Raw genomic sequence first — 12,768 nt, 5'->3', positions numbered from 1 at the left:
CCCGCTGTCCTTTGGTAAGGCTGTGGAACAGGAAACCCACTGAACTTCCCCAGTGTTTGGTGAAACAGACCCAGAGGAAAGTCAAATGGGTAAGTGGACAAGTTGAGCTGCCCAGAAAAGTAGCCATTTTGGTGGAGTTTGGCATCGGAACCTAGATGTGTGCGCAGCTTGGCAAAAAATAAGATAGTAGCACCAGAGGGCCACCAGGTGCCACTAAGATGAGTAGATGTTTTGATGGCTGCGCATTTGCATCACACGCAGGCCCGGACTTAGATACTTCCCAGTAATTTGGAGGGAAGGAAGTTCTGGGTCTGAGGGTTAAGATTAGTGACGCGGGTTTGTGGAATGATTCTCTATTAAGTTCCATATTTGGAAGATTTGCCTCAAGGTAGATTTGCGGGGACTTAACAGCTTCAGTTCCCTGACAGTGACTGTCTGATATGTCATAGTGAATCTCCTTAGGGGAAGCTAAAGTTTCCCCCAAGCGTCAAAGCCAAATGTTGCTAGGTTACAACTCCAGCAAAGAAGGTTCAAAACCAAAATGACCTCTTCAATTTTGTTGGAAAAAATTCAGACCCTGCGATTTTAATTGGAGACGTGAAAGGGATGCTGCTTTGCGGCTCAGAGGACCAGCGTGCCCAAGTATCATCCAATAGAGAGCAAATGGAGCAGTATCGCTCTTTGAACTGGTGACTAAGCTAAAAGACTGTTTTGCCTCTAAGCATCAATAGCAACTAAAGGTGCTTAATTAAATACTGTAGACAGGGGAATTTAGAAGATACAAGCAGCTTCTCCATAATCCCTAAACAAACCCATATGCTTTACAGCCATCGGGTACCTTGTGCCATGAAACAGCTGCAGAATCAAGCTGTTCAAGTCCATACAATACATATTTAACAATTGTTGGCCTCTGCACTCTCGTGCCTATCTGCCATGCACAAAACATGCTGCTTTCTCTGGTGACTGTCTTCCACTGACAAAGATGTTAATAAGCTTAACACCTTAACAGACTATAAGGCAGGTGTTAAGGCTGCAGGCACATATTAGTGATTTGAATTAGGGCTGTCAAACTATTAGAAAAGTTAATCGTGATTAAAATAATTATTAATTGTGATGTTAATAATATAATACCATTTATATAAATATTTTTGGATGTTTTCCACATCTTCATATATATTGATTTCAGTTACAACACAGAATACAAAGTGTACAGTGCTCACTTTATAGTTATAACTATCTGCACTGTAAAAATAAAAATAGTATTTTTCAATGTATCTAATACAAGTAGTGTCGTGCAATCTCTTTATCATGAAAGTTGAACTTAAAAATGTAGCGTTATGTACAAAAAAAACTGCATTCAAAAATAAAACAACGTAAAACTTTAGAGTCTACAAGTCCACTCAGTCTTATTCTTGTGTTGCCAATTGCTCAAACAAATTTATTTACATGTGCAGGAGATAATGCTGCCTGCTTCCTGTTTACAACAACACCTGAAAGTGAGAACAGGCATTCACATGGCACTGTTGTAGCCAGCGTTGCCAGATATTTACATGTCAGATGCGCTAAAGATTCATATGTCCCGTCATGCTTCAACCACCATTCCAGGGGACATGCATCCAAGCTAATGACGGGTTCTGCTCGATAACAATCCAAAGCAGTGCGGACCGACGCATGTTCATTTTCATCATCTGAGTCAGATGCCACCAGCAGAAGGTTGATTTTCTTTTTTGGTGGTTTGAGTTCTGTAGTTTCCGCATCGGAGTGTTGCTCTTTTAGACTTCTGAAAGCATGCTCCACACCTCGTCCCTCTCAGATTTTGGAAGGCACTTCAGATTCTTAAACCTTGGGTTGAGTGCTGTAGCTATCTTTAGAAATCTCACATCGGTACCTTCGTTACGTTTTGTCAAATCTGCAGTGAAAGCATGCTTAAAACGAACACCATGCTGGGTCATCATCCTAGACTGTTATAACATGAAATATATGACAGGATGTGGGTAAAAGACATACAATTCTCCCCCCAAGGAGTTCAGTCACAAATTTAATTAACATTTTTTTTTTTTTAGCAAGCATCATCAGCATGGCAGCATGTCCTCTGGAATGGTGGTTGAAGAATGAAGGGGCATAGAAATGTTTAGTACATCTGACACATAAATATCTTGCAATGCTGGCTACACAGTGCCATGCGAACACCTGTTCTCACTTTCAGGTGACACTGTAAATAAAAAGTGGGCAGCATTATCTCCCATAAATATAAACAAACGTGTTTCTCTTAGCGATTGGCAGAATAAGAAGTAGGACTGAGTGGACTTGTAGGTTCTAAAGTTTTACATTGTTTTGTTTTTGTGTAGTTATGTCACAAAAGATGTCTGCATTTGTAAGATGCACTTTCATGATAAAGAGATTGCACTACAGTACTTATGAGATGAATTGAAAAATACTTTATAATTTTTACAGTACAAATATTTGTAATAAAACGACTATAAACTGAGCACTGTACACTTTGTATTCTGTGTTGTAATTGAAATATATTTGAAAATATAGAAAAACATTCAAAATATTTAATACATTTCAATTGGTATTTTATTGTTTAACAGTGCGATTAAAACTGTGATTAATCATGATTAATTTTTTTAATTTCGATTAATTTTTTAGTTAATCGCGTGAGTTAACTACAATTAATCAACAGCCCTAATTTGAATGTATATTTCTGAACACAGAGTTTAAAAATACAACAACTGTTAAAAACCCGGGAAATGAATTGATAAGGCTGCATGTTTCTCACAAAGCAGCCAGTAATTCTGTTACTATTAAATTATTATTACACAGGTGCCATGGAAACAGAATCCACATCAGAATCGGTGACTGAGGCAGAGGACTAAGGTCAGGAAATCCCGTAATTTCTAAGTTCTTTACTGAGCTGGGTATTACCCACTTTTTACAGATGTGAAACCTGAAGCACAGTGAAGCGGCTTGCCCAACGTCATACAGCAAATCAGTGGCCGAATGGCTCAGGATGGTATTAGTCATGGGACAGGCAGTGTCATTTTTAGGCTACTTAATCAAATTCAGCCTACTTTAGTAAGCAGCTGAAAGTTACCGTACAATGACTTTTCAGTGAGCTATATAAAATGACATGGAAGGTCTCCGTGTAGTTCTCAGCAGAGAGGTATCTATGGCACAACACCACCACCACCACCAAGCGGCAGCCATACAGGCTGTTACAACTCAGCAGAGCCGTCAAGGACTAAACGGAATGTCAACCGTTCTCTCAGCCCAGCAATGGCTCCCCAGGTCTGAGGGAAGACCAGGACACAGAGGGGAAGATTACACTACTCCTGCTTACCTGCAATACTCAGCTGTAGATAAAAATGGAGGACTTCGCTCTTCAGGGCTGCCAATTCTGTTGCTTGGCTCAGTATTAAAGTTCATCAAAAAAATTAAAAGGTTTAAAAAGCAACGAAGCCAAGAAGTTCTTGGTGCAAGGAGAGGAAGGCTCATTATTGCTGGGAAAAGGTTGTCAACGCTTCACCTAGAACAATCTACAACTGGTGCATCCTTGAGTTTTTAATTTATAGCCAACTCTGCCTGTGAACTCTAAGGAACCTCTTCACCACCACTTGTCTATAGCCCCACCAATAAGATGGATGCCTGACGGACAGAAGATAAAGCACCTGCCTTGAAAGTCGTACAATATTACATGTCAAAATGCAAGGAAATAGAGTGCAACAGAGCTGCATGAGTGAAAGATGGAGTCTCGCATGGTTCTTAGTACAGTCACCATTTTTGTTTGGATTTTGCAGGGGAAGATCAGGCATCCAAAACTAAAGCTTCTCCATGTGGAAGGGGGACTAGGCCTTCTGGAGGAAGTGCGTTTTAAGGAGGCACACAGAGGAACAGGTGTGAGCCTCGTAGGGCAGTCAAGAAGAGATGCCAAGTATAGAGGGCCAGGGACAGCATGAAGAATGGACTGTGGTATAGGAGGTCAAATTAGATGATCTGGTGGTTAGTCTCTTCTGGCCTTAAGCTCTATGACTGACTGAGAGAAGATCACACAAGGGGTGATTAAGTCATGAGGCTGGGGCAGAGCAGAGGGAGGCCGGACCCAAGCTGTACAGGGTCCTGAGGGTGAAAACACGGAGCCTGAAAACTGATGCAAAAGTCAAGAGGCCGTTGGTCAAGGGATCTGAAGAGTGGACCTGGAGTGGGGGACACGGCCGCTGTGGTAGCACTGTGGACCAACCGGAGGTGGGGTGGGAGGGAGAGCAGCATGTATGAAGCAAGGTAAGAAGTTCTGTGGCTGCTAGCAACTTTTAGGCCTCTCACTTGTTTGCTGTAAACTCTAGTTACGAGGGAGGGAGGAAAGGAGGAACAAACATTTTGTGCCATCAGAAAAACTTTCCTATTATTGAGGGGAAGACTAGTGCAAACTTCACAGAACTGAAAACTAGACAAGATAAATAACATGAGAACGTAATACAGAGAGCAGCTGTGCACTGGCTGTGGCTAACAGCCCATGTGACCTAAAAAGTATTTTCCACCACTAACTTCTACGAATGAACAGGGGAGCTGATTCTGAGGAACACTATAGTTACTCACAGGGACAGGAGCTAGAAAGGCTGCAGAGAAACAGGTTCTGATTACATCTGCTGAAAGAAACATACTGAGTGCAAACATACACCGTCTCCTTCTCTGGCCCTTCGGTCGTTATGCTGAAAGAACAATTTTTCCTACACCAAGCTCCTAAGACGACCAGAAAAAACATCCGTTCTCTTAATAAATATGACAATTCAGAAAGTAAATACACACTTGATACATAGGAATTGACAATCACTGATGCAAATATAGAAATATAAGGAGGAAGAAATATTTCAGTTCATGTAGGTTTTAAAACTTTATTTCAAATTACCCAGGTATTTGGTTTTATATTATCAGTGTGCTAGAAGTTCACACAACTAGCAGCAAACAGGCAATTTAAAATAACATACACAATATTCTGGGCATATTTATACTTAACAGTCTTAGAAATTATGGAATGTATTTACAGACATACAAGTATAGGCGGAGCTTTAAAAATCCTTTACTCTATTAATTACACGTTTACAAGGTTTTCAGAAACAAAATTAGATTGTTTGTAAAACACAGTATCTATACAAAATATTTTTTTATAGGTTTAAATCCACCTTAGAATTCCTCTGCTTCTAAAACCAAAATGTCAAAGAACCATTTAAAGTCATAAAAGGATTAAAAATCACCAGTTATCACGTCACTGCTAAGAGCAACAGAAGTGTTCTCAGTGCTGTAAAACGCTGTCGAGAATTTAATAAACCAGCCAGGAAGGGGCTTTCCGAACAAGTTTCTCTCGTCGCTAGCTCCCAAGGAGTAGAAATCAAAATCCCCTATTTCCTGACCAGATCATTTCAACACCATCAAGGACCATTAAGTGCCAGTGCCACTTCAATGTCTATTTCATAACATTCTTGATCCTCAGTGTTCTTCAGTGCTTAGCAAGGTTTGTGTAGGGTCATAGCACAGTGGAGTTAACATAAACCTACTAGCAAGTGCTACACTCTGAAATGGATTTTTCCCCAACACAAACGCCCCAAAAGGGCAAGCCCACAATTGATTCTTGCTTTAGCACACAAAATGAAATACAATGCGTTTTCTTTAAAATATTTTTTCACTGGATATAACAAAAATTGCACATAAATATACACCTCTACCTTGATATAACGCTGTCCTCGGGAGCCAAAAAATCTTATCATGTTATAGGTGAAACCGCGTTATATCGAACTTGATTTGATCCACTAGAGCGCAGCCCCGCCCCCCCAGAGCGCTGCTTTACCGTGTTATATCCCAATTTGTGTATATCGGGTGGCGTTATAACAGGGTAGAGGTGTACCAAAAAATCCCAACCCATTTAATTACAACAGAAAATGGAAGTGTTTTTTGGTATAATACATCACAAATAAACCATATCTTGAAATTTCAGATTTGGATTTTCATCCTTAATGTCTGGTCAACGTTTAGTGTTTGCCAGCACAAAAACAGAAAATTGAAGAGTCAAACTAATATGGCCACACAAATGTGTACTTGCTCGAGTGAAATGTTTGTTTAGAACTGTAAAGGAAATAGGAGCATACACCTGACCAGGCATACAAGCATAGTTGCTGATGTAAAATTCGGTTGCACACATTTGTGTGCGACAGTGGCTTATTTTACAAGACACACTGAGAAGTGGCTATTCACTGAAAGTCAGGCTCAAACTCCAAATAGTTAGTTTTCCAAAAATTAACATTTATGAAATGTCCAACTTCTACCAACATGAGTGCTGTTACGGTCAGTTTCTGTAAGTCTGGGAAGCTGGGCTGGAGCAAAAAACAGACTCTCACAATTCCACATTAAGTTTAACAGATTTCTTACGGTGAATACATCTAAATATTGCATGCTCCTCTTGATCTATTAAACAAAACCTAATACCCAGGTACACAGAATGCAAAGTATCTAGTACTGAGAATTCAGATTCATTTGTTACTCCCCTTAACAATGATTTGTAGACAACCCATAAGGAAGCATATATGGTCTATGGCAGAACTGTCTATATCAGAATTTTCCAAACTGGGGGTCGCAACCACAGAGGGTTGCAAGATTTTGAGCCATCAGGGAGAAGGGGTAAGCAGCAGCGTGAGGGAGGCAGGGACTCTGGAGGGGACATGCGCGGCACCCAGTCACACTCCGCCTGCTGGGCCCTCCAGCAAGAACCGCTGGCATATCCACTTGCTGTTGCTGGAAGCCTCGAGCTAGCAGGGAGGGGAGGCAGAGAAGCTGCTGATGGTCCCATCCTGGGGTGCATGGAGCTGGCTGCAGAAAGACTAGTCTCGGCTGCTGGCAGAAGAATCCAAGGGCTGGCAGTGCTGAAATGAGCCCCCCCAGCCTGACAGGGAGCTGCAGCACTGGGGAAGGACGGGGAGTCTGTGCTGCCACCACTGATGGGGCGGAGTGCCCAGTCCGTGTGCTCTGCCTGCTCCACGTTGCAATGACAATTCCCTCCCAGGTACCCTGGGGAGTGGGTGATGGGGGAGTAGGGCTGGCTGTGGGACCGGGCAGCACAGGGTTGAAAAAAATCTTCCCTCCTCCCAAGAAATATCTGAACTGGCACCACTGCTTCAGGGGATGGGGGCGGGGGAGGTCATGAAAAAGTTTGGGCACCACTATTCTATAGTGTCAGCAGTGAGATGCCATCCCCCATTCAACAAATGGTCTCCTTTCACTGCCCCATAGACTCATAGACTTTAAGGTCAGAAGGAACCATCATGATCATCTAGTCTGACCTGCACGTCGCAGGCCACAGAACCTCACCCACCCGCTCCTGAAAGAGACCCCTAACCTCTGGCTGAGTTACTGAAGTCCTCAAATCATGCTTTAAAGTCTTCAAGTTGCAGAGAATCCACCATTTACACTTCTTTAAACTGGCAAGTGACCTGTGCCTTTTGCAGAAGAAGGAACACACAGAATCCTTCAAGGAGCAGCTCTGTCCTTTGCAAGCCTTCACTTGGAGCAAGGTGCTGTGCACACAGCCTGCACCGTTTGCGGGGGGAAGGTGTACCTGCACCGAGCTGTCCCCTTCCTTTTAATGATGCATGTTACCGGCACCCTCCGATCTTCCCGAAACCAAGGCAGCCACTTCCACATTATGAAAATATTTTCTCTTATGAACTGTGCGCCTCTAGTTTAAATATCCTTCACGTGTTTTTCTAGACTTATGGTGTGATCTGTGGTGTCAACACCAATATGAAGCAAAATATGTCCTTATGCGAAATCGTTGAGACAACAGTTACCACAAGCTACCATGAAATAATTATTATGCAAACAAATCAGGGTGAGAATGGAATGACAAATCTAAAGGGAAAATTCAGCTAAGCCCAGACTTCTGTGCTCAAATGTTCCCATGACCAGGCTTGTTACAGCAAAGAAAACTTTTAACTAACCTTTTTTCCCTCCCTTCTGCTCACTTCATCCCCTCTTGGTATTACTGGTTCACTAACAATACCCCAGAATGGAACACCACAAAGACTGGAAGTCTCATTCACACCCTGTGCAACCCATGATAATGGCAGAGGTGTCTTCTGGGATACCCCAGGGAATAGCAAGAGGACTTCACTGTGGGAGAACAGGATTTTTAAAATGTTACTATATAAAAAAATTAAGTTACTGCAGAGCTGGATGGCAGCCTAGTCAGGGGGCCAAGGCAGCAGGGAGTCTGGACTTTGCCAATCACCTTTAAAGTAACATCATACCTTATTTTCAGTTTCCTGTTCACATATTTTGAATTTCCACTTTTTGGGGAAAAGAAGATAGGCGGAGGGGAGTAAAGGCAGCTTACAGCACTGTATGAACTACAAGAAAACATGCTTTAACAACACATTCTGTCAAACCCACCCACAGAAATTTCCTGTTGCAAAAGACTGGCTCTTTGAAAGCTGAGCGTTATGCCAACACACAGAACCACTCCGGGAATTCAATAATCTCATTCTTTCCTACAATAATTTGTTCCTTCATAACTGGGGTCTTCACTGGTGTAAGGGGGTGGTTGTGTGTTTTCAACTGAAAACAGAATTGGGTAACAAATCTCTAATGGATGGTTTGATAGCTTATGATTATTTGCACTGGAATGAAAATAGGTACATGATTCTCCATAGGAAAATCTTCAGTCATTATTTGCAGCAGATACAAGCCATAGACCAACTTAACATTACCATTTAGTAACCAAGTCCCCATGATGGGTAGGAGAAGGCATGAAAGGTGGTAAGATGTTTCCCACTGAAGTGGGGAAGATTCCAATACAAGGAGAGATTTATAACCAATTTAAAGCTTAAAGCCAGCAAATATTTTGATTTGTTTAATAAAACTATTTGAACAGTTATGGTTTAGTATCTTTCACTGAAATGTGTGTTACTTATAGGGGTAACAAGCAGTATGTTTTCCCTGGAAAAAACCAGCGCTATCTATATTTTTTGAATATTGAGGACATGCCAACACAGATTAAAGCATCACTTTCAGTCTTGCTTTGAAAAACTGAGACTCATCAGCTTCAAAACACAGTCTTAACCTGTGATGCTTATATGCACTGCAAAGAGCTGGCGTTTCTTAGAAGCAGGGAAAACTCTCTCTGGGACTCATGGGGAGGACAAGCAGTCTCCATCACTGTGTTCAATGGAAGCATCCCCTTTGGAACTACATCCTAGCAGGAATCTTACAGTTTTTCAAACTGTATATATAACCCCCCTAAATCTACATAGTCAGTTTTAACAGATGCTTCTAAACAACCAGACAAAGGAACTTTCCCCAAGGAAAAACCTCACTTTATAAAGGGGAAAAAATATTGGTAAAAAATTAAATGGAAACTGGTGTGATCTCCAAAAAAAGTGGAGAAATGAAGCAAAACATTCCTGTCAGGAATCACAGAAGCTAATTTCCTTTTTAGAACAGAGCTCTGTGTGTTTGGATACACTGCACCAGCAGTAAAGTCTTCATGTTCTTCTGCTTAGCCAAGGGAAACCAAAAGGTCCTGGAGATCTTTACGCAGCAGACAGGTGGTGATGCTGCTGCTTTGGGGGTGCAAGCTCCAGAAGTGCGTGGACTGTCACTGCTACCTGTGTCAAACCTTTCTCTTCTAAAATATGCAGAGGCAAACATAATCGCTCCTACATGGGAAAAACACAACAAAAAGACAAAAACAAAGAAAAGGGATGAAAACCACTCAACTGAAAAGAAAAGAAAAAAAAGCAAATTAAACAAGCAGAAGGAGACTGAAATATGAAATGGGATGGACACCTGAACAAAAGTATCTATGGAAAGAAACCTTTACCTCTGGAGAAGCCAGCTGTAAATGTGACACCAAGGTAACAAACCAGCAAACTCTTGGACAATCATTTTGTTTATTCATCAGCACTCATGAAAAATATATGTACAAATAAGGACTGTTTTCAGGTGAGAAGAGTGCCCTTACCCCACTCAAATGACATCACTTGATGAAATCAGAATTGGATTGACTGTGGGGTGTGGGGCTTTACTTCAATCTGCTAAACATGATCACAGATCAAGAGTACAACAGGAATGGTGTTTTCGTTTCCGTAACACAACAGGGATGTGGGGGAGTCCTCAAACACCATTGTTCAGCTACCAGATGTGAATACGCAAACACACTTTTTAAAGCTTTTAACAAATACTGAGATATTAGCATGTGCTTTGGAAATATTGTGCAATAAATGTGAGAAGTATCCGCATGCTTAAGAGCAGTTCTTGTCAACAGCAAGAGATATATTACCCGCATGAAAACCCTCTTAAAACAACACACCACACATTTGGTCTGATCTTTCCTACTAGACACACAGCAGAAAGCCATGTGAAAGAAGAAAACAGAAGAGCACATTAGTTGTTTTATGGCAAAATAGGATCTTATTTATATGCATGATTGATTGGCCTTCGGAAAGGATTAGGGCTGTCAATTAATCGCAGTTAACTCACGCAATTAACTCAAAAAAACTAATCGCCATTAATTGCACTTATAACAATAGAATACCAATTGAAATTTATTACATATTTGTGGATGTTTTTCTACATTTTCAATATTTATTTCAATTACAACACAGAATACAAAGTGCACAGTGCTCACTTTATATTATTATTTTTATTACAAATATATGCACTGAAAAAATGATATACAAAAGAAATAGTATTTTTCAATTCACCTCATACAAGTACTGTAGTGAAATCTCTCTTTCATGAAAGCTGAACTTACAAATGTGGAATTATGTATAAAAAAACTGCATTCAAAAATAAAACAATGTAAAACTTTAGAGCCTACAAGTCCATTCAGTCCTACCAAGTGATTGGTCAGCCAATCACTTAGACAAACGAGGTTGGTTACAAGTTGCAGGAGACAATGCTGCCTGCTTCTTGTTTACAATGTCACCTGAAAGTGAGGACAGGTGTTCGCATGGCATTGTTTTAGCTGGCGTCGCAAGATATTTACATGCCAGATGCGCTAAAGATTCATATGTTCCTTCATGCTTCAATCACCATTCCAGAGGACATGCATCCATGCTGATGACAGGTTCTGCTCAATAACAATCCAAAGCAGTGCGGACCGACGCATGTTCATTTTCATTATCTGAGTCAGATGCCACCAGCAGAAGGTTGATTTTCTTTTTTGGTGGTTTGGGTTCTATAGTTTCCGCATCAGAGTGTTGCTCTTTTAAGACTTCTGAAAGCATGCTCCACACCTCGCCCTCTCAGATTTTGGAAGGCCCTTCAGATTCTTAAACCTTGGGTTGAGTGCAGTAGCTATCTTTAGAAATCTCACATCGGCACCTTCTTTGCGTTTTGTAAAATCTGCTGTGAAAGTGTTCTTAAAACGAACATGTGCTGGGTCATCATCCGAGACTGCTATAACATGAAATATATGCAAAATGCAGGTAAAACAGAGCAGGAGACATACTATTCTCCCCCCAAGGAGTACAGTCGTAAATTTAATTGACGCGTTATTTTTGTAATGAGCACCATCAGCATGGAAGCATGTCCTCTGGAATGGTGAACGACCCATGAAGGGGCACACAAATGTTTAGCATATCTGGCATGTAAATACCTTGCAACGCCAGCTACAGAAGTGCCATGCAAACACCTGTTCTCACTTTCAGGGGACACTGTAAATAAGAAGCAGGGAGCAGTATCTCCCATCAGTGTAAAGAAACTTGTTTGTCTTAGCGATTGACTGAACAAGAAATAGGACTGAGTGGACTTGTAGGCTCTAAAGTTTTACATTGTTTTATTTTTGAATGCAGTTTTTTTGGTACACAATTCTACATTTGTAAGTTCAACTTTCATGATAAAGAGATTGCACTACAGTACTTGTATGAGGTGAACTGAAATTTTTTTGTTTTGTTTTTTACAGTGCAAATATTTGTAATAAAAAATAAGTATAAAGTGAGCACTGTACATTTTGCGTTCTGTGTTGTAACTGAAATTAATATATTTGAAAATGTAGTAAACATTCAAAAATATTTAAAATAAATGGTATTCTATTATTGCTTAACAGTGCGATTAATCATGATTAATTTTTTTTAATCGCTTGACAGCCCTAAAAAGGATACATGTTAAAAGTGCTGTTCTTACTGTTAAAAAGAATACAATGAAGAATTACCAGGATTATTTTAAAGGCAAATATCCTCAATATAGGAATAAAAGAGGGTCATTCTTGAGCTATCAGTTATTCATCTTTCACAGGCACTCTTTTTTAATACAAGTCACCTCAGAAAAGCACCCTTACTAAGTAGTAGTACTTAAAAATATCTAGTGTGGAATGAGCTTTCAAGGCATATACGGAGTTGTGCTATTGTGTGTATAATATGAGTTTAGGGCCTAATCCTGCAACCAACTCCACAGAGGCTGTCCGCCTGTGCTCAGGCAGAATCCCACTGACCTCAGCGAGGCTTCATGCAGGGGTCCAACCATGGAGAGTCAAATGCGGAATCAGGTCCTTGCATTTCTACTTTAAAAAAATCTGATACCCCATATCTGGCCACTCTGTAAACCCCTGGAGAATCTTTATACATTTCTTTACATATGCACATGGCAACCTGATTTTCTACACTGCTTGCATCTTCTGTGAAGACTTTAAAAAAAATATCTTCAGATTCTTGGCAATGTGTGAGCGATCAGAGCCTGGACTCCTCATGTGGAGACCTCGACAGGAGACACACTGCGTGAGTG

At 40.8% G+C, this 12,768-nt stretch overlaps 1 protein-coding gene and 1 long non-coding RNA gene across 4 annotated transcripts in view; one reads left to right on the top strand and one right to left on the bottom strand.

Annotated features, from left to right (window-relative positions):
* On the top strand, positions 1-9,022 carry LOC120371649. The gene is made up of 3 exons (XR_005584507.1): positions 1-89; positions 2,827-2,880; positions 8,960-9,022. It is a non-coding gene; the product is annotated as an uncharacterized LOC120371649 (long non-coding RNA).
* LRCH3 (leucine rich repeats and calponin homology domain containing 3) overlaps positions 4,912-12,768 on the bottom strand; it is a 102,963-nt gene continuing 95,106 nt past the window's right edge. For all 3 annotated transcript variants that reach the window (XM_039487608.1, XM_039487609.1, XM_039487607.1), the window contains one exon: positions 4,912-9,701. In XM_039487608.1, coding sequence (XP_039343542.1) covers positions 9,576-9,701 — 126 coding nt within the window. In that variant the 3' untranslated portion in view covers positions 4,912-9,575. The remainder of the gene's footprint in view (positions 9,702-12,768) is intronic.

Source organism: Mauremys reevesii, linkage group 9 (assembly GCF_016161935.1).
Source record: "Mauremys reevesii isolate NIE-2019 linkage group 9, ASM1616193v1, whole genome shotgun sequence".
In the NCBI taxonomy this organism is placed as follows: Eukaryota; Metazoa; Chordata; order Testudines; family Geoemydidae; genus Mauremys; species Mauremys reevesii.
The sequence above is the reverse complement of the archived record's forward strand: the minus strand, read 5'-3'. Positions and strand labels throughout refer to the sequence as shown.